Source organism: Ascaphus truei, chromosome 1 (genome assembly GCF_040206685.1).
Source record: "Ascaphus truei isolate aAscTru1 chromosome 1, aAscTru1.hap1, whole genome shotgun sequence".
Lineage (NCBI taxonomy): Eukaryota > Metazoa > Chordata > Amphibia > Anura > Ascaphidae > Ascaphus > Ascaphus truei.
In genome coordinates this window covers 109664216-109686103 of record NC_134483.1, presented here as the reverse complement: position 1 = coordinate 109686103, position 21888 = coordinate 109664216, and the positions used below count along the sequence as shown (strand labels likewise).

The 21888-nt window shown below is 43.4% G+C and overlaps 1 protein-coding gene across 4 annotated transcripts in view; it reads left to right on the top strand.

The window, feature by feature from the left end:
- MCTP1 (multiple C2 and transmembrane domain containing 1) overlaps nucleotides 1-21888 on the top strand; it is an 862717-nt gene that overhangs the window by 822803 nt on the left and 18026 nt on the right. For all 4 annotated transcript variants that reach the window (XM_075593230.1, XM_075593236.1, XM_075593222.1 and 1 more), the window contains 2 exons: nucleotides 2704-2813; nucleotides 3809-3918. In XM_075593230.1, coding sequence (XP_075449345.1) covers nucleotides 2704-2813; nucleotides 3809-3918 — 220 coding nt within the window. The remainder of the gene's footprint in view (nucleotides 1-2703; nucleotides 2814-3808; nucleotides 3919-21888) is intronic.

Here is a 21888-nt window from a genome sequence, read left to right as displayed (position 1 = left end):
CCTACAATTATATGTTTCTCTATTAAGAGTCACATCGTTTGATACACAATTGTGTCTTTAGAAAAATCTTTGATTAAAATATATAAGTACAAAATTATAAATGTGTGAATGTTTAATTAATAACCTTTAACATCTTATAGGTCGGCGTATGTTACGCCGGGTACAGGTAGTACTGGATATCTGTCTCCTTCTTGTAGTCATTGAATAGGTAATTTTTGACGTACAGGCATACCCCGCATTAACGTACGCAATGGGACCGGAGCATGTATGTAAAGCGAAAATGTACTTAAAGTGAAGCACTACCTTTTTCCCACTTATCGATGCATGTACTGTACTGCAATCGTCATATACGTGCATAACTGATGTAAATAAGGCATTAGTAACAGGCTCTATAGTCTCCCCGCTTGCGTACAGCTTCGGTATAGGTAGGGAGCCGGTATTGTTGTTCAGGACGTTCTGACTGACGCATGCGTGAGCTGCCGTTTGCCTATTGAGCTAGATGTACTTACTTGCGAGTGTACTTAAAGTGAGTGTACTTAAACCGGGGTATGCCTGTAATGAAGACCATCTAATCAATGTAAAAAGGGTGCAATTCTGGGGTAAAGCAATTTTACCAGAGGTATGACAGACAAAAAGTGACATCGCGTCTGTAATTTGCTATGGTGTACTGGTCGCCCGCTTTGCCTTCTTTATACCTGTAGTATGTAGCTTTGAGCAAACCACATGATGTTTTTTATGTGAGGGAAAGGAACTTCGCTCCAGGATGTTTTCCGTTTCACTGTCACAGTTACCCACATTATAACACCGCTAGTACAGATCTTCAGATGGTGTAAATGATCATGAATAATTATGACATTTGCCACATAAGCATTGCAATGTCTGTGTACATAATAATGGTGTTGCAATTATTCATGTCAGCTATTTTAATGTACAGAAAATACCAGGACATAAAAAGTTCAATATCAGCTGAACAAATGGCTTGTTTGTTAGGGGGTTGCTTGTTGCTATAAGAACCTCAGCGCTTCCTAATGTGGTTTTATGTCCTGATACTTAGACTTTAACGTGTCAAGGCAGCTATAAAGAAATAAGCAGTCAGAAGAAGGAACAAAATTCCATTTGCTGTACATGAAAACTGTGCAGCTATACTGCAAATACGTTTAGCACCATACATAGTAAGGTTCCAAATGCTGTAAAGATGTTTTGTGGTTGGCAAATGGTTAACTTATTCATTTTGGACATTTCCTTTCCCCATAGTCAGTGGTAGGAAAATCCGGAGAGAGTAAGGAGATCAAGTTTAGAAAGTTAGACCCAGAAAGCTTACAGGGAAGCAAGCAGCTAAGGAGGTGTTCACAGTCTTAGGCCGCGGCCAGGCTGGGAGCAAGCGCGCTCAAGCGCCCGCCCAAGAGAGCAGGGGCAATTTGTGTCCAGTGTAATTGCACGCACTGGGGGGGCGCGCCCATGACGTCATGTGAGCGGTTTGCCCTCATTGGCTCTCAATGCGCGCCAAACGCGGAAGGCCTCTGCGCATGCGCGCAGAGCTGCCAGCACTGACGTCCACCGACAGCCTCTTCCATCAGCAGTAACGTCACTTCTGTTACCATGAAGGCAATTTACTCCAACAGAAATGTGCATTTGGTATGTGCCAGCAAAGAAGTTTCACTTCAAAAATCACTATGCCTGAAATACAGTATTTCATCATGTACATTGCCTGTCTGTAATATCCTCAACCGAATGAGATGTTATTAGAAAAGAGAAGTTTCTGTATTTCTTCTGTATGTCCTAGTAGTTTGGATGCAGGCAGTAGGACTAGCATCTGTATAATTTGGGATCTACAATGTTTCTGCTGTCTCTTTTCACTTTGAAAATGTTCTGGGCCAATGTTCCTTAACTCTCATTTTGGGCAAACCGAGCCAGGCCATTTTTGGAAATAACCAACAACACACAGAGTCACATATAAGATAAGTGCATACATGTGTGTATGGTATTTCATTGGTTATTCCTAAAATGTCGTCTGCTGAAGACTCCAAAAGTGAATATCACTTCTTGAGGCTGATGAGAAGGACTCTCTTTGGCCCCTAATGAATATGTTGAGAATGTCTTCTCCTTGCTCTGGCAGATTTCCAACCCATTTTTTGAAGGTTGAAGGTTGAAGGTTGTTTATTTCTAGTGTGGGCTGAGGAATATGTTGCATCTTCAACCCTGGCACTGTTAGAGAGGCCTGCAGTACACAGCAGTGCAATGTAAGGCAGGAAACATCAGTAGTGAAGGGTGAAGTAAAAATGATGAAAAACAGGAAATATGTGAATTTTTGAGTCACTGTGGACTGTGGATTGTATTCTCTCCTTAGCTGTTTTTTCTGTGTAATTTGTGGAGTTTTGATATCTGGTGCCATTATTGTTTTATATTTTTGGATCCTGGTGTTAAATTGGTGGTATTCCTCTCCCCCCCCCCCCCTTCTTTTTGTTTTCTCTCTCTCTCTCTCTCTCTCTCTCTCTCTCTCTCTCTCTCTCTCTCTCTCTCTCTCTCTCTCTCTCTCTCTCTCTCTCTCTCTCTCCTTTCTCCTTTCTCCTATGGGGTTTTTTTTTTTTTTTTTTTCAAAAATGTAAATAAAAAATAAGTTAAAAAAAAATGATGAAAAACACAAATAAGCCTGCCTATAAAATAAATAATACAAATGATTCTCACTCTGACATTGCTTTTCAGGACAGTGAAAAGAAAGGATTTATGAATAAACTTTATGCCATCCAGGAGGTCTGTGTCAGTGTCCAGAATGTTCTTGATGAAGTGGCTTCCGTTGGCGAGCGGATAAAGAAGTGAGTCTTCACACGCTGACTATGTTTTTCTTTTCCACGAACTTCACATATGTTTCTGCCCAGAAAAATGCAAATGCAAATGCAGTCTCTTCTGTTAACATGGCACCCATTCTGCATTTTATAACTATCAATCTTCTTCACATTGTGTCTGTACTTTACTATAACTGTCGGGATGCATAGATCTTGTATCTGAATAAAAATTACCAAGCCCTATTATAAAACATAACCTTTATAAAGTGCGTAAGTTGCCCAACTCCCTGAATTTGACAGTATAATCCTTTCTCTCCCAGAGGGGTTACAACGCATTGCAATTCAATGCATTGTAAGCTTGCAGCACAAATGTGCCATTATGTCTTTGATTGAAAGGCAATAACGTGAAACTACTCAGACTTTGTAGAGCCTGCTTGTCCCATTTATAATGGTTATTTCATCATTTGAAATATGATAAATAGCTTGCTTCTCAAAAGCTTAATTACAAATAATATAACAACACAGGCATAATAGCTCACGATACAAAAATACTGCTTATGTTAGGGGCAAGTGCCTCGTACTTGATGAATAGCTCCAGCAGTATTTATAAGGTCGCAGTGATTATATATAATATATCACAGCATATATTAATAGTGCCAGTGAATGAATCCTTACACTCGTTCACATACATATTTGCTGTTGCATTAAGACATTTCACAAAATATTATAATTTGTGACAAAGTGCTACACATTCAATATTTTTTTTATTTAGGCATGATATTTCTTGTAAGTGAATTATCGGAAACTGAGCCGTGATTCATCTCTCCCATTGTCTTTAATGTTGTTGGGATACAATTTATTTGGCATCATTTATCTCTGCATTTCCATGTGTGCAGTTTCAAGAGGATGTGATGAAGAGTAATACGTCTGCATGTCTCATTTAGAAGACTTCACTTTATTTCTTACATCTTTTGTTAGATGTATAGGATGATTAGATCTGTGACTCACGCTAATTTTTCATGCAGCACGTTCAACTGGACTGTCCCATTCTTAACCTTGCTGGCAATAATTGCCCTCTGCCTTCTCACAGCAGTGCTGTATTTTATCCCGCTGAGATACATCGTCCTTGTCTGGGGTAGGTAAAGCCATTTGTTAAACAATTGGTGCTAGTTAGTGATAAGTGTTTTAAGGGAATGAGTTATATTATCAGTAATGTAAGCATTTATGATCAAGGAGCTACACGCTGTCACTGATTCATGTACCGTGTTCCTTTATACTCTACCCCCTGTTATTCATGTACTGTGTAACCATTATACCCTACCCCCTGTTATTCATGTACTGTGTAACCATTATACCCTACCCCCTGTTATTCATGTACTGTGTACCCATTATACCCTACCCCCTGTTATTCATGTACTGTATAACCATTATACCCTACCCCCTGTTATTCATGTACCATGTAACCTTTATACCCTACCCCATGTTATTCATTTACTGTGTAACCATTATACCCTACCCCCTGTTATTCATTTACTGTATAACCATTATACCCTACCCCCTGTTATTCATTTACTGTATAACCATTATACCATACCCCTTGTTATTCATGTACTGTGTAATCATTGTACCCTACCCCCTGTTATTCATGTACCGTGTAACCATTATACACTACCCCCTGTAATTCATGTTCTGTGTAATCATTGTACTCTACGCCCTGTTATTCATGCTTTGGCAATATTGAAATGTTCTTTCGTCATGCCAATAAAGCTTATTTGATTTGATTTGATTAAATGAAGCAGGTGAGTTAAAATATCACTAGTCTGTAATAATTTAAGCGGACTTCCCACACACATTTCTCTTTCTCAGTTTTGAAGTCTACTGTACATCATACTACAAACATGTAGCAGTAGATATGACACTGAGTTACAATTTGCCTTTTATTCTTTAAGACATACAGTATGTAAGATATGTGTATGTTTGGTGCCATTTATATTAAATAATAATTCTGGATTGTTTTTGTGCAATGGGTGGGGGGATATATTTTATGCTCAGTTAGTAAAATGCTGGTACATTTGCAAATTTAAATTGTCATTGTCATTGTAATAGTAGATTTGTTAGGTAGCGATATCTTTTAGGGCGGGCAACATTACAGTTCATCTTCATGAGATAAAAATGTAGTGTACAGAGCTTTCTTCTTCAAATATACTCTGCATTTTTCCAGGACCAATACAGATTCTAGAACTTTGAACTACTGTATACCATTGCAATAGTGAAATGGAAAAGTACTAGAGTTTTGCACCTAAGCTAAACTTTACCATGTTTCCAGTAGTGGGAGTATCATAATTGGTGGAATATACAGTCATGTGAAGAAGAAAAAAGTGCACCCTCTTTGAATTCCATGGTTTTACATATCAGGACATAATAACAATCATCTGTTCCTTAGCAGGTCTAAAATTAGATAAATACAACCTCAGATGAACAACAACACGATATATTACACTGTCATGATTTATTTAACAAAAATAAAGCCAAAATGGTGTGAATAGTGTGAAAAACTAAGTACACCCTTACTGTTTCAATAGGAATTAAGATGTTAAGTAGCAGACAGGTGCTGCTAATCAAATGCCCTTGATTAATTGATCATCAGCAAGTGTGACCATCTCTATAAAAGCCGAAGTTTTAGCAGTTTGCTGGTCTAGAGCATTCAGGTGTGTGTTAACACAATGCCAAGGAGGAAAGACATAAGCAATGATCTTAAAGAAGCAATTGTTGCTGCCCATCAATCTGGGAAGGGTTATAAGGCCATTTCCAAACAATTTAAAGTCCATCATTCTACAGTGAGAAAGATTATTCAAAAGTGGAAAACATTCAAGACAGTTGCCAATCTTCCCAGGGGTAGACATCCCAGCAAATTCACCCCAAGATCAGACTGTGCAATGCTCAGAGAAATTGCAAAATACCCAAGAGTTACATCTCAGACTCTACAGGCCTCAGTTAGCATGTTAAATGTTTAAGTTCATGACAGTACAATTAGAAAAAGACTGAAAAAGTATGGTTTGTTTGGAAGGATTGCAGGAGAAAGCCTCTTCTCTCTAAAAAGAACATGGCAGCACGGCTTAGGTTTGCAAAGTTGCATCTGAACAAACCACAAGACTTCTGGAACAATGTCCTTTGGACAGACGAGACCAAAGTGGAGATGTTTGGCCATAATGCACAGCGCCATGTTTGGCAAAAACCAAACACAGCATATCAGCACAAACACCTCATACCAACTGTCAAGCACGGTGATGGAGGGGTGAGGATTTGGGCTTGTTTTGCAGTCACAGGACCTGGGAACCTTGCAGTTATTGAGTCGACCATGAACTCCTCTGTATACCAAAGTATTCTAGAGTCACATGTTCTCCCTACCAAACAATTAGATTGTAAGCTCCTCGTAGCAGGGACTCCTCTTCCTAAATGTTACTTTTATGTCTGAAGCACTTCTTCCCATTATGTGTTAATTATATTATTTTTTATTTATATGATTGTCACGTGTATTACTGCTTTGAAGCGCTATGTACATTAATGGCGCTATATAAATAAAGACATACATACAGAAGTCACTGGCGCAGAAATGAGACTTCACATATTTGATCTAAAAAACACCTCTGTTGAAATCTGATTTTCATAATACTGTGCTGCGTCTTGTGTATTATTTTTCCCCATTGAAACAACATAAGCCCACCACTGTCGTAAATCAGCTGCGAGATTGATAGTTTTATGACAGAGTAAAAAAAAAATTCTACCAAAGACGTCTAAGTTCTGCCTCAGTATATAAACGCACTCAGAACTTTGTTTCTCTAGTACCTAGACACACAAGAGTCACATCAATAGATTCAGGAAGTCGTGGCGGACGTAACGACACTGCATATGACTGTCTTGTCCTAAATTTGAGTGATAAATGGATATATGCCCTTTATTACCTGGTAGACCTCACGGGTCTGGCCTCATTACATGTAACTCTGTGCTACGATTAAACACATGTAACTCTTAGTATGTACAGTAGATGATGTCACATGATATTCTCATTTTTAATAAAGCCCTCCAACAAAAGCATAACCTGTGTGTCACCTCTCTCTGGAATGTGGCAGAAATTATTCACAAACGTTTCGTTTTCTTTGAGGCTGACGGATGGTTAGCCTCATATATGGTTAGCATTTATGACCTTCTAAACAACATATATCTCACTTTCAGTGGGCCATCCATGATAGGCCTCCCCTCCCCCCAATTAAGTTCTCTTTGAAGACCAAAAGTACAAATGAGACTGTGCTGATAGGGATTCCCCTGGATATCCAAGTAAAGGTTGCTTCTGCTGCTCCCACTCACTGGATCCACCGGGGCCCGTAAAGTACATAAGACACAAAAGAGTGAAGCACATGAAAAAAACAAATCAATTACTTATTAACAACTTTATGTATTCAAATTTATTTAAAAAAATGCAGCACTTACACTTGATTGATAGAGCTGCATCAAAAACGGCACGTCCCCACACCACTCCATCCACTAGATGTTAAAAGCCTGTACCGCAGTAGCTGGTGTTAGTTAGCCCCTCCAAACCGATCCCGATTGGAGGCTGGCTGATGTTAATGTCATTAAAACTGCACCGGGGCCTGCTGTGGAGCTTGAGCTGCACTGCACGCCCGTTACTGGGTGAAGGTGGGGAGCTGGGGATTTCAGCCGCGTCCTGCATATGACGTCTTGCGTCTCCCGCAAGGACTATGGATACCGCAACATGTTTCATGTAAAACTATGCTTTGTCAAGGGGTGTATCCATACCCTTTAAGGGTGCCCCTTACATTGGGGATGCTATTTCGCAATTATATCCCAGAGTTCTCAAAGTTCACATATTGACATATAAACTTCTCCACATTGATTAACATACTAGAACACAATAAAAAAAAATGTAAATATACCACACAATAAACCATTGCTCAAACATACATTTTTTCATAATTAACCCCTGCCTACAAAAATCAATATGACTCTTTCACTTATACTAATTGAAACTATAGGGAGGGACTCAAAAATATTATAAATTAATGCAACTCATCCCCTACCACTAGGTCATATAGAATACAAATTTAAATGTAATATTGTAATTAGATAATGAATTAAAATCAAAATTAGATGTTAACTGATTTTATACATAATATTCTTATACCTATAACTAATTAGGGTGTGGTATTGATTACTATGGTATAACTAACTTTCTTTATGTTTAAAATTATGTTTTCAATAACTGCACCTTATATAAACACTCATTACAATTCTAAAAACCTAATATACAAATCTATTATAGAAAGGTAGTACTTTTTAGTCACGTTGATAAGTGTTCACACTTACCATTTACAGATATTCCATAAAAAATTGAATTACTGTGCTCTCAACCAAAAATGGGTGTTATATACAAATGGCATATCAACATATATTTAGCTTAAAGGGATCATCGTTATTTCACTTTTTACCATTTTATCCCCAAATCATTTAAGAAATGGATGTAATTCAATCTGTTCGTTCAGGCCCAGAGGATATTTACTGTGTAGTAAATAGATCCAGTATTGTTCCCTCTGGAGGAGTTTCAATTCTCTATCCCCCATCCTGGGATCTCTATCCACTATCTCTAGGCCCTTGAACTTCAGGTCCTTAGAAGACCCTCCATGGCAATCAAGAAAATGTTGCGCAAGATTGTGTACTTTTTTCCCTCTTTCAGTCAAACGTTTGGCATTCCTTATACCGTTCACATGTTCACCTATGTGCACTTTAAGTGGTCGTATGGTTTTCCCAATGTAATACTTATCACATGGGCAAGTGACCATATAGACAACGAAATTGATAAGGCAATTAATAAAGTGCCTAATTTAATATTCCTTCCCAGTACAACAATCCTTGAAAGATTTTTCCCGTGACACGTGACACATTTCCCGCATGGATAATTTCCCAGTGGTTTATCCGAAAATTGAGTACCTGGGAGGACAATAGAAGTTTTCTTTAAAACACTCGGAGCCAATATGCTCTTCAAATTCTTTGCTTTTCTAAAAATTACTTTTGGTTTGACTGAAAGTGTTTGCTTGAGGATTGGGTCCATTTTAAGGACATCCCAATGTTTATATAAAATCCTTCTAATGAAAGTCTCTTGTTTGCAATAGTTTACAATAAACATGGGTGTATCTTGTTCCATGGGTTTTTTTAACTCTAGGAATTAACAAGGAACTCCTGGACCTTTCTTACTTTTGTTCATTGCTTCTTTGACTACACTTTTTAGAGGGTTATTCTCTTTTTCGGAAGGATCGAACAAATAGAAGGGGAGGTGGAGTATGTTTATATGTTAAACCGGATCTAAAACCTATTATAAGGGATGATGTCTATGAAAGGAATGATGAAAATGTAGAGACTTTGTGGCTAGAAATTAGCAGTGGAGATAAAAGTATAAAGAAAATGTTTGTGGGAATATGCTGTAAACCACCAAATATCTGTGAGATTGAGGAAGCTAAAATACTTTTGCAAATGGAGAAGGCATCAAAACTGGGTCATGTTTGCATAATGGGGGATTTTAATTATCCAAACATAGACTGGGGCAATGAGATTAGCGTTACAACAAAAGGAAACAGGTTTTTGGGGGTGCTTAAAGACAATTATATGACCCAAGTTATTGAGGAACCAACCAGGAGAGGGGCAGTTCTGGATTTGGTCATATCAAACAATGTAGAAGTAATAACAAATATTCAAGTCCTGGAACATTTGGGTAACAGTGATCATAACATGGTCTCATTTGAAATAAATTATCAAAAAACAGATCACTTGGGTTCAACAAAGACCTTAAACTTTAGAAAGGCAGATTTTAATAAATCTGGGGTCTAATCTAGTAGTAATACAATGGGATGATGTTTTTGCAGGGAAAAATGTAGAAGATAAATGGGCAGTCTTTAAAACATTGTTAGAAAAGCACACTTATCAGTGTATACCCTTGCGTAATAAGTATAAAAGAAATAAGTCAAAACCAATGTGGCTAAAAAAACAGGTAGGGGAGGAAATGGACAAGAAGAGGAAGGCATTTAGATTCTTTAAGTCAGAAGGGACAGAGACATCGTATCAGAATTATAAGGAATGTAACAAAAATTGCAAACGGGCAATCAAATTAGCAAAAATGGATAATGAAAAAAGGATTGCAATAGAAAGTAAGGTCAACCCTAAAAAGTTCTTTAAGTACCTTAATAACAAAAAAATGAGAAAAGAAAATATAGGACCCTTTCAGTGTGAGATGGGTAGGCAGATTATTCGAGATAAGGAAAAAGCTGAGGTATTAAACAAATTCTTTGCCTCTGTGTTTACCAGGGAAGAATCAAGTTCAATAGTAGTGCCGCAGGAGGAAGCCACAACCTCCATATTAATGAACAATTGGTTAACTGAGGAAGAAGTTCATAAGCGACTTGAAAAAATTAAAGTAAATAAGGCACCTGGCCCCAATGGCATACATCCAAGAGTTCTCAAGGAGTTAAGCTCAGTAATAGCAAAACCATTATATTTAATATTAAAGGACTCCATTTCCACAGGCTCGGTACCACAAGATTGGCGTAAAGCAGATGTGGTGCCTATATTTAAAAAGGGAGCTAGATCACAACCGGGAAATTACAGAGCTGTAAGCCTGACGTCAATAGTAGGGAAACTACTTGAAGGTTTAATACGGGATAATATTCAGGAATACCTAATGGAAAACAAAATTATTAGTAATAGTCAGCATGGATTTATGAAGGATAGATCTTGCCAAACTAACCTTATTTGTTTCTTTGAGGAGGTAAGTAGGAATTTAGACCAGGGTAATGCAGTTGATGTGGTCTACTTAGATTTTGCAAAGGCTTTTGATACGGTTTCACACAAGAGGTTGGTGTACAAAATAAAGAAAATTGGACTCAGTAATAATATATGCACTTGGATTGAAAACTGGTTAAAGAACAGACAACAGAGGGTTTTCATAAATTGAACTTTTTCAGGTTGGGCTAAAGTCGTGAGGGGAGTACCTCAGGGATCGGTACTGGGACCCATGCTTTTTAACTTGTTTATTAATGACCTTGAGGTTGGGATCGAGAGCAAAGTCTCCATCTTTGCTGATGATACTAAATTGTGTAAGGTAATAGAATCAGAGCAGGATGTAATTACTCTTCAGAAGGACATGGAGAGACTGGAAACGTGGGCAGGTAAATGGCAGATGAGGTTTAATACAGATAAATGTAAGGTTATGCATTTGGGATGCAAGAATAAAAAGGCGACTTACAAATTAAATGGAGATATATTGGGGGAATCCTTGATGGAGAAGGATTTAGGAGTGCTTGTAGACAGCAGGCTTAGCAATAGTGCCCAATGTCATGCAGTAGCTGCAAAGGCAAATAAGATCTTATCTTGCATCAAACGGGCAATGGATGGAAGGAAAGTAAACATAATTATGCCCCTTTTCAAAGCATTAGTAAGACCGCACCTTGAATATGGAGTACAATTTTGGGCACCAATCCTAAGAAAAGACATTATGGAACTAGAGAGAGTGCAGAAAAGAGCCACCAAATTAATAAAGGGGATGGACATTCTAACTTATGAGGAGAGGCTAGCTAAATTAGATTTATTTACATTAGAAAAGAGGCGTCTAAGAGGGGATATGATAACTATATACAAATATATTCAGGGACAATACAAGGAGCTTTCAAAAGAACTATTCATCCCACGGGCAGTACAAAGGACTCAGGCCGTCCCTTAAGGTTGGAGGAAAGGAAATTTCACGAGCAACAAAGGAAAGGGTTCTTTACAGTAAGGGCAGTTAAAATGTGGAATTCATTACCCATGGAGACTGTGCTGGCAGATACAATAGATTTGTTCAAAAAAAGGTTGGACATCTTTTTAGATGGGAAAGGTATACAGGGATATACCAAATAAGTATACATGGGAAGGATGTTGATCCAGGGATTAATCAGATTGCCAATTCTTGGAGTCAGGAAGGAATTAATTTTTCCCCTTAATGGGGTTTTTTGTTTGCCTTCCTCTGGATCAATAAGTAAGTATAGATATAGGATAAAGTATATGTTGTCTAAATTTAGCATAGGTTGAATTTGATGGACATATACGTCTTTTTTCAACCTCATCTACTATGTAACTATGTAACTATGTAACTTGAATTGTCAAGGAACCTTTGTTAAAGGAGTTTAGATTGATTCTCAAAATCTATTAACTCTGAACAATTTGTCTGTACCCTTAGGAATTGCCCATAGGGTATATTCTGGAGACATTGTTGCAAGTGGTTGCTGTCATAATCAAGATAAGAGTTAACATACACTTTAAAAAAAATGTTTTGCTCTCAATTTGGTCCCCTACGGCTTTTAGCTAGAGATCTAGAAAATTGACCTCTATTGGGTTAGACTCCCCAGTAAGGACAATATTCCGATTGTTACCGTTGAGATATTGGGTAAACAATGCCAAATCATCTTCTGTCCATGACTAAATAATTAGAATGTCATCGATATCTCTACCATAACATACTATGTACTCACGGAACCGATTCTGAACCCACACATACTGCTCCTCCCACAAACCCATAAAAAGGCCTGCATAGTTGGGTGCAAAGCATGTACCCATGGCCATCCCATTTGTCTGGATATAGAACTTGCCCTCAAAAGAAAAATAATTATGTTATAAAAGGAACTTAATACTGTCAATTATAAATTCCTGTTGTGTAGATGATAATTTGTCTTGTTTGTATAAATAATGTGAAACTGCTTGAATCCCTAGTGTGTGCTCGATGCAGGTATACAAAGAACTCACATCAATGGTTAACGAAATGAAATGATCCTGCCATGTGATCTTAGGCTTAGTCCATAGAGACTGAAGCCGTGCGGAGGCACGCTGAGGCTCAGAGAAAGCAGTGCTTTCCCTGGCCTTAAAGCGTGTGCCGTCTGTGGGCGTGTCGGGGGGCGGGCCAGTGACGTCACGAAGCTGGTTCGCCCTCATTGGGCGAACCGCTCACGTGACCGGCCCTGCGCTCCGGCAAGCACAGAAACTAAAGATTTGGTAAGACACACGCTTCCGCAGGCATGCGGAAGCGTGCGGGAGCCCCTGCTAAAGCCGCTCTCATTGCGGCTGCAGGGGCTCAGTGCCGAGCAGCAGCGCACCTCAGCACGGGCGCTGACCATGCCCGAGGCATAGACAGTAAATTCAGAACCATCATACTATCTTTTAAGTATGAAGGCAATGCAGAAGTGAGTGGTGCAAGAAAAGAATCGACATAACGGGAAAGATTCGCCATCATGGAATCTATTCCAGACACAATGGGACGGCCAGGGGGATCCAGTAGAGTTTAATGGTCTTGGGAATGTGGTATAGAATAGGTATGCGTGGGTTCGGCACTCATAGGTACCAGGTACTCAGATCTCAGGTCCAGCACGCTGAACCACTGGCTCCCCGACAGCGTGTTGACAATTTCTTCGATCCGCGGCAGAGTGTACTGGTCGGATACATTGCGGTTGTTCAGGGTCCCATAGTCTAAACATAAGCGAACTGACCCATTTTTCTTTCGGACCACCATGATCGGGGACGCGTAGGGGCTACGGTATTCCGTCACTATGACCACCATCTCCATCTCTTGTAGGATGTCCTTCACGTCCTTCACATCTCGGGGAGCAATGCGTCGGGAACACTCCCGGAATGGCGTGGTGTCGTTCAGCCGGATAGTGTGCTGGGTGTTTTTGCTACACCCCACATCCATTTCGCTGGGGGAGAACACTTCCTGGCGTTCTTCCAACTTGGCCGTTAGCCGATCCTTCCATTCAGCAGACAGGGTTGATTCTCCAAAGTCAAATGACAGCCCGGCTGGCTGATCTTGCGCAGCGGTGGCATTCACTTGGGCCATCGTCTCGACGGGGTAACTGGATATATCCGACCCAACCTTTGACCTTGGTCGAGGGGCATGGTGTAAGGAGAGATATTTTGAATGAACACCTTGATCTTCCCTGGAAGTGAGGACTTCCATTCTCTTACCTCTGGCACCAGTTTGTAGCCTCGGTTGGCGTCTTCCTCTGGTGGACTTTCTAAAGAGATGATCGGCCTTGTCTCGGCCCGTATAGCAGCACACTGCATACATGATCTTCAATCCCCCTGGTGGAATCTCGGTCAACCCCTTGGTGAGATTGAAAAGATCACTGTATCCTTCCTGGGCCGAGACCTTGCAGCACATCCATGGTGTGAGATTTGCCGGTGTTCAGCTGTGGTATATCTACTGGCACTTTTATCACGCCATCAATGGGATAATCCTCATTGCTGAGTCGCCACAACTTCATTTTGTTCGCTGACTGCAATGGCAGGTGTTTAAGATGTAGGTCGTAGAATGTGGCGTTATACAATTGTCACTTGGGACCCGGTGTCCAGCAAAGCCGATGTATATATGTCTTCCACCAGGATCCTAATGATAGTGTCCGGTCCCACTCAACTGTAGGCGTCCGGTTGAGATGCTTCATCTGGGCTAGGCACTGGGTGCTCTCTGATGCCGTGCAGGGTGTTTCTGTAGGTTGCACCGTGTAGGTCATGACCTTAGGGATGGACGTCTTAGTTTTTTGGGGGGGCTCCGGACAGTTCTGAGAGAAGTGACACTTCTGGCAACAGTTGTAGCACGTCACTCTGGTGCGCCTCGTTCCTGAAGGTAGGAGATCCTTCCCGGGGCGTTTTGAGTGCCGAGGCAGATGCCTTGGGTGGAGGGTCGTCCTCGGTACTTTCTGGCTCCTTGGCCTTTTCCTTGCGGCAGTTTTCTTTTTGAGACTAATTTGAGGGAGTCGCACATCTCTCTCCTCTGGATGGGTCACGAGTTCGCCCAGGGATCTGAAACTGGAGGATGACCTCCTGATCTTGGATTCGGTCCATGAGGGCCTCGTAGCTAGGAGAATTCACTGTAGAGAGGTTGCAGCAGATGCGGGCCACTAAGGGATGGTTGAGCGAAGCTCCCCGCAGGAATTGTTTGGTCCTGTAATCGTCCAGTTCAGTCACCCGGATGACCTTTTTGTGGATCAGTGTCCACAGGGCTAGCTGCAACCGCTGGAGGAACTCAGGAATGTGGGTGAATTGATAGAAGCCAAGGGGACATACAAATGCCGGCTTCTCTTGGTCTTCAGCACTTACAGGAGGCCTGATCCTCCGCTGCTGGGAGCCTGAGGTGTACCTAGTTTGTCCGGTGACAGCACCTCCACCTGTGAAGGACCCTAGCACTGCTGGATACCCCTTGCACAGGACCCAATACAATACACACACACACTTGTATAAATAACAGGTTTACTAAACAAGATAAGAACACACACACACAGACACACAGACACACAGACACACAGACACACACACACACACACACACACATATATATATATATGAAATAAAAAGATCACTTGTGAGCACATTCACATGTCTTAGACAGGTATGCAACCCTGCCTTTCACCATTATCACCCAGCATACAGTGCTTCCACTGCAGCAAGGGATTCTGGGAAATAACATGCAAATGAGCACATCGTGTCACCTTTTGCCTGAAAAATCATTGTTACATGGAGCTGTTAACACAGCTTTAAAACACAGCATGGGAATCAGATGCAAAGCCAGAGAAACCATTCACAGACATGTTTCAAAGTTGAGTGTGTGGAACAGAGAACAACCAAACGACTTTCAATATTGAAAAAAGAAGAAAAAATCCATGGCAAACTCCGCAATTAACAGATCAGTAGTTTAATAGCAAACTTCCCAGTACAAGGACTACATGAACGCACCTACGCGTTTTATGCCGAAGCACTTTGTCAAGGTGACACACCTTGACAAAGTGCTTCGGCATGAAATGCGTAGTGTCAGCCCCTGGGGCTGCTGAGAATTGTAATTCCGGTCGCCCCTCCACCGGCCGCAACGCCCGTGCACGCTCCCAGCACCCGCCGGACGCACCCGCGCACCTCCCCGCACTCTCCCTAGTCTCTGCTGCCAGTCGCAGCCGGAGGTAAGGGGACAAGGGGACCCAGTGGGGACCTGCCACATATGTAATTGTACAATACTAACAGAGTGTAAGAAGCATATTAGCTACAATAAACATCCCAAACTCCTCAGTCCCTACATTACCACTTTAGGTTCAGTGGTTTTACAGTAAGTTCTTGTGACTGAAACTTAATGTATCACAGGTCACCCCAGTACTAAAAAGATTTAAGTAGGTGTTGGCACATTTAATTTATTAGATACAGAGGTCTTCATAGAGATCTCCTATATGACATCACTTCTGCCAAAGCACGGACAGCAGGGCCAAATTTTTAGTTTCACCCACATGATGATTCGACAAATATATTTTGCCTGCAAGAATATTAAAACTGAAACTATAATTACATTACAAGTGTAACCCTTCTATGGTACCCCACCCGACATGAGATTGGGGGGTACACTCCTTCTGGTCACTCTGAGTGGTCTGGGTGCTGTGACCTGCTGGCAAACAGGAGGGCTGAGGGCTCCGCGGTGTTGTGGGGAGAACCAGGACAGGGACAGGAGGTGATGTGGGACAGGTTACCTTGCTCTCTCTGGGTGGTGCAGTGCCTCCAGCCAGAAGGGATCCCCTGGGATCTCCAGAGGAGAGACCCCCACTGACACTCCATTCTCCTCACACCAGGAACAGTGATACACACACACAGCAGCTTCTTTCTGTGGTTCTTTATTCAGAGCAGCATACACAGCATACAGCAGAACATCATAGGCCTGATCTGGCTCTCTGCATTTCTGCTCATGGCAGCTTAACTTCCCCTCCCTCCTCACCCAGGTGGGGCAGGAGGGAGAGAACTCTTCTTGGCTTGCTATCTCTCTGAAGACTCCTGATCACTAACTGAATTTGGGAATATGTCTCAATTTGAATATCCTCAGGGAGTGTTTCTAGCTTTGAATCATTACAACTCAAAGCTGGATACCGATTGGCTCACACACACATCAGGGGGTGTTCCAACCCATATCCACCCTTTGGATTAACACATTCAAATGTTGCTTAGGTCTGCCCCTGAATATTGCTACATACTCAGAGCTGAAATGCAAAACAGACCAACTGGAGGAATTAACCTTTCCACTGCCTGTTCTAACAGGACTGACAGAGGAAAGGCCCAGAATTAGCTATAGCTGCCGAAGGCCAGGCTATATACTCCCTCTGGTAAAACTCCAACCGTCCCGGCTTGGACTGCAGCAGGTATAACCCTTACCTTGCTGAGCAACACCTGTAAATTACATGAGCTGAAATGCAATAACTCCTATGCACTCCAGCTTGACAGAACTGACATACTCACTACTGCATGGACACAGATACATGGCAATACAGTGACTAACTAAACAGAACAATTTCTACTACAGCAGTAATAGAACACATTAATAGTAATGAGCAGGCTTCCTGATCATTCTCCCAGTTTCATTAGGTAGATATGGGAACTCATAGCCCATCTTTGTGAACCTATGAACTATTACTCGGGCTGCTCTACTAAATTTCACCAAGCTTCTGTCAGTAGCAGTACCCGGCAGCACCCAGAATATAGGACCTACCCATACAGGGGTCCCTTCTGCCTCCTCTATGACAGGAGACAAAACATTTTCAGATTGCATTGAACTTATCCCCTCATCATCACAATCCCCCCAATGCACAGACCCTTCCAATTGCATAACAGACATAAAATCATATTGTCCATAGGGAGCCACGGGGCTTCCAGGTGAAGAGGGCCTGGGGGTCAAGGGTCGCACCTTGGGACTGGTGTTGGATGGGGAATGCGGGGCAGATGACTCAGGGACTGGGGCCTCCGGTGACAAGGGGCCAGCACCAAAGTCTCTAGGGGCACGTTCAGGGCACTCTCCCCGGGAGGAGCAATGGCACAGTCCTGGGTCAAGTTCAATTTGCCCCTCCCTGTGCTCTTACAGCAGCGGGCTTCAGCCAGCGCCTGGGCCTGAAGGGCCTCCCGGGACTTCTTCCACTCCCGGCATGTCAGGAGGAAAGGATCAACCGGAAGGGTAATACTCACCGGAGCGGCCTGGATCTCTCTGGAGCTCACCCGGCCGGGCGACTCAGCGGCCATGTTAGCTCCCAGTGGTGGAGTAGCAATGGTAGTCGATGCAGTCATCAGGGGTGGTGCCGGCCGGCACTTCTCCTGCTGACGCCGCAGATACAGCTCCGCAGCTTTCGGGGCTTGATCCCAGCGGGGGTCTGTAGACAGGATATGCAGCTCACCGCCATGAGTAGCAGGGCAGATCCCAGCCGCATCGGGTACGTGGGAGGCATCGGCCGATACCTCTGTGGTGTAGCACCCACGCTGGCAGCGTGGATCAGATGGAAGGCACCAGCAACAGTTACTGGAACTGACAGCTCCACAGCATACTCGGGTACGGTGGAGGTAATGGTAGAGACCTCAATGATGTCATCAGCCTCTGTGCTGCTGACAGGCTTCTCAGCACACAGGCCCAGTCTCTCATAGTGGAGCGCGCAAGGCAGCCTGGCAGACACAACCACCAGTGTTTGAAGTGGAAGTGCATCTGGCCCCTCACTTCCTGTTGCTCCGTGGAACACACTTAGCTCCTCCCCCTGGTAGATAGGATAGTCCAATCCAGAACAAGCAAAGGGGGTGGGGTTTGAACAGTTCCCGCACTTTCTTGCAAGCTGAAGAGCAGCACAAGCTTGCAAAATGCAGAAATCCTTGCAGAACAGCACATGGCTTCCCTGGTAAGGCGGGAAACGCCATTTTGAGCACAAAGAGAGTCCATGCGGCCCCCAGAAGAGCTGGAGCCGCCATTTTGAGAGCACAAAATACATGACATCCCTGTAGGAGCAGGAAACGCCAGATTGAACATAGTCCAGCACAGTGGGGTCTCTGTTTGCATTCAGGAGCCACAAATACATTTCTGTCCCTGTAATCTTTGAGTATCACGCACCCTGGGGTAGCATCAGGGAACGCCTCGCACAGGGACGGCAGTAACTCTTACTGCTGGGTGCACAGGGACCTACAGACATTCTCTTGTAGTCCCTGCCCCCTTACCTCTCTCTTCGTCGTGGGGTGCAGAAGGGTGGCCACACTTCCCTGGGGACGCCTCAGGTTAGTCGCCCCAACTGCAGTGCCATTAAGGGACCGCCAGCTCCCTGGTGAAGCCTCAGGGACCTGCCTCCCTTTTCTTCTTAGATGGGGTGCACAGGGGTCATAGGCGTAATCCCCAGAGTTCCCTGTCCCCCTCACTCTCCGCTGTGGGTACAGGAGGGTGGCCACACTTCCCTGGGGACGCCTCAGGTCAGTCGCCCCTGCTGCAGTGCCATTAATAGGCAGCCAGCTCCCTGGTGAAGCCTCAGGAACCGGCCCCTATTTTCTTCTTAGTAATGTAGATGGGTGCACAAAGGTCCCTATGCAATCATAGAGCAGCCTCTGTCCCCTTGAAGTGCATGTAAAGACGTACGCTCCCTGGTGCATAGCCACCAGGAATAGTCCCACAGCAAGGTCTTCTTCATTAGGGTAACCCCCTCCCTGGGGGAGCTTCAAGGAGGGGTTCCCTCACGGCAGAGTCTATGGCTGCTGTTCTGTGCTGCATACAAAGTCTTTGAAACTGCTGCATGGTCTCCTCTGTCGTTGAAAACCTGTCCCGTTGAAAAACCTGTCCTGTCCTGGGGAGCAGTCCTCATATATCTCTCAGCAGCGCCTCCAATTGTAACCCTTCTATGGTACCCCACCCGACATGAGATTGGGGGGTACACTCCTTCTGGTCACTCTGAGTGGTCTGGGTGCTGTGACCTGCTGGCAAACAGGAGGGCTGAGGGCTCCGCGGTGTTGTGGGGAGAACCAGGACAGGGACAGGAGGTGATGTGGGACAGGTTACCTTGCTCTCTCTGGGTGGTGCAGTGCCTCCAGCCAGAAGGGATCCCCTGGGATCTCCAGAGGAGAGACCCCCACTGACACTCCATTCTCCTCACACCAGGAACAGTGATACACACACACAGCAGCTTCTTTCTGTGGTTCTTTATTCAGAGCAGCATACACAGCATACAGCAGAACATCATAGGCCTGATCTGGCTCTCTGCATTTCTGCTCATGGCAGCTTAACTTCCCCTCCCTCCTCACCCAGGTGGGGCAGGAGGGAGAGAACTCTTCTTGACTTGCTATCTCTCTGAAGACTCCTGATCACTAACTGAATTTGGGAATATGTCTCAATTTGAATATCCTCAGGGAGTGTTTCTAGCTTTGAATCATTACAACTCAAAGCTGGATACCGATTGGCTCACACACACATCAGGGGGTGTTCCAACCCATATCCACCCTTTGGATTAACACATTCAAATGTTGCTTAGGTCTGCCCCTGAATATTGCTACATACTCAGAGCTGAAATGCAAAACAGACCAACTGGAGGAATTAACCTTTCCACTGCCTGTTCTAACAGGACTGACAGAGGAAAGGCCCAGAATTAGCTATAGCTGCCGAAGGCCAGGCTATACAAGCTTTAATCAGTAAAAATACATCTGAATATATCCCTTTTGCACTGCCACTATAAAGCAGTAAACCTCACAAAGCACTACTACAGTACATGTTTCAATGTATGCCATATAGATGAACCCACAAAAATTTTTATTGTGCCAGTAACACAAAAACTAATTATACCATATAGATTTTGTAGTCAGGCTATCTCTTTCAGGGCCTTATTCTATATCTGCTGAAGCAGTCAGTTTCAGCTGAAAACCTGCATTGAACTCTATGGGAATTTTTGTCCGAAAAAGGGAAGAATTACAGCCTTTGTTCAGCGGCCAGCAACACATAGCATTGTAATATGTCACAGGTCCCTCCACTATGCAAAGGTTACATACCACTATTAGACTTTCACCATACAATAATCTTTTAAACATATAGCTAATTTTATTGCACCCAGGCTCGCTGACAGGGAGGGAGCGGTAGGACTTCTGTCCATGGCCCTGCGGTGGGGGGTGCCCGTCCCGGTGGTCCGGACCCAGAAGTTAGGCCTTGCCGGAATTCTGCCCTTATCCTGTTTTCAACCACCTGGGTGGGCCCCCCTCCAACACTGGGTAGGGCCTAGACGGACCCCGCAACTCCATTCCAAAGGTAGGGCCCGGGTGGAAAGGAGGCAGGGTGAGAGAGAGGCAGAGAGAGTAAGAGATGGGGTGAGAATGAGAGAGGGGTGAAAGACTGGAGAGGTGGGGCAAGAAGGAGGGAGTCGGGGGGGAAAGGAGAGAGGGAGGTGAGGAGAGTGAGGTGAGGTGAAGGAGATAGGATAGGGAGAGGAAGGATAGATAGAGGGGCAGATAGTGAGGGAGGGAGTGAAACAGGTGGGGAGAGGGGGAGGAGAGTGAAAGGTACGGTGAGAGGTGAGGAAGAGCGAGATGGGGTAATGAGTGAGAGAGGGGAAGTGTGTGAGATAGAGAGGGGGAAGTGTGTAAGACATGGGGGGACTCCCAGTGCCACCGACATGGGAAGAGCGGACACTTCCCTCCTGCTCAACAACCCGAGGCCCACAGTGCAGACTCAAGTCCAGGGCAAGCTGTTGGTGGCCCTGATTGCACAAGTTATCACATGATAACGTGTTTTCGCTGGTGTGACTTAATAAATTATCATGTTGCAAAATCGCACAATTTAGTTCCTAATCGCACGATGACGGGTGCAATAACGTGGCCACTTACAATAACGTGGCCATTTACAAGCAGCATTAACAAGCACATTGTTTGCAAAACTAGAAACATTGTATATTATGAATTAAGTCAAAAGAGCAAACAGGGATTTATATCGCTATCAAGAATTTAATTTGGAGTTTGTCCATATTGGCGTAAAACGTATGTAACCCCTCTTCTTTTTATGCTATACCTCAGACTATATTTCCGGCACTGAGGTGAGGGCCTAAGTCCGTATACTTATGTTAGCCGCCACACGTGTGCGGGGCCAGTAAAAAGGAAACACAACACCAGTATACTGTAACGGGTTTATCAATAGAATGGCTAGATATAGCACATACGCAATGAATACTCACGTGATCCTTAGGAATAGGACCACTACTTACAAGGCACAATACAAATCATAACA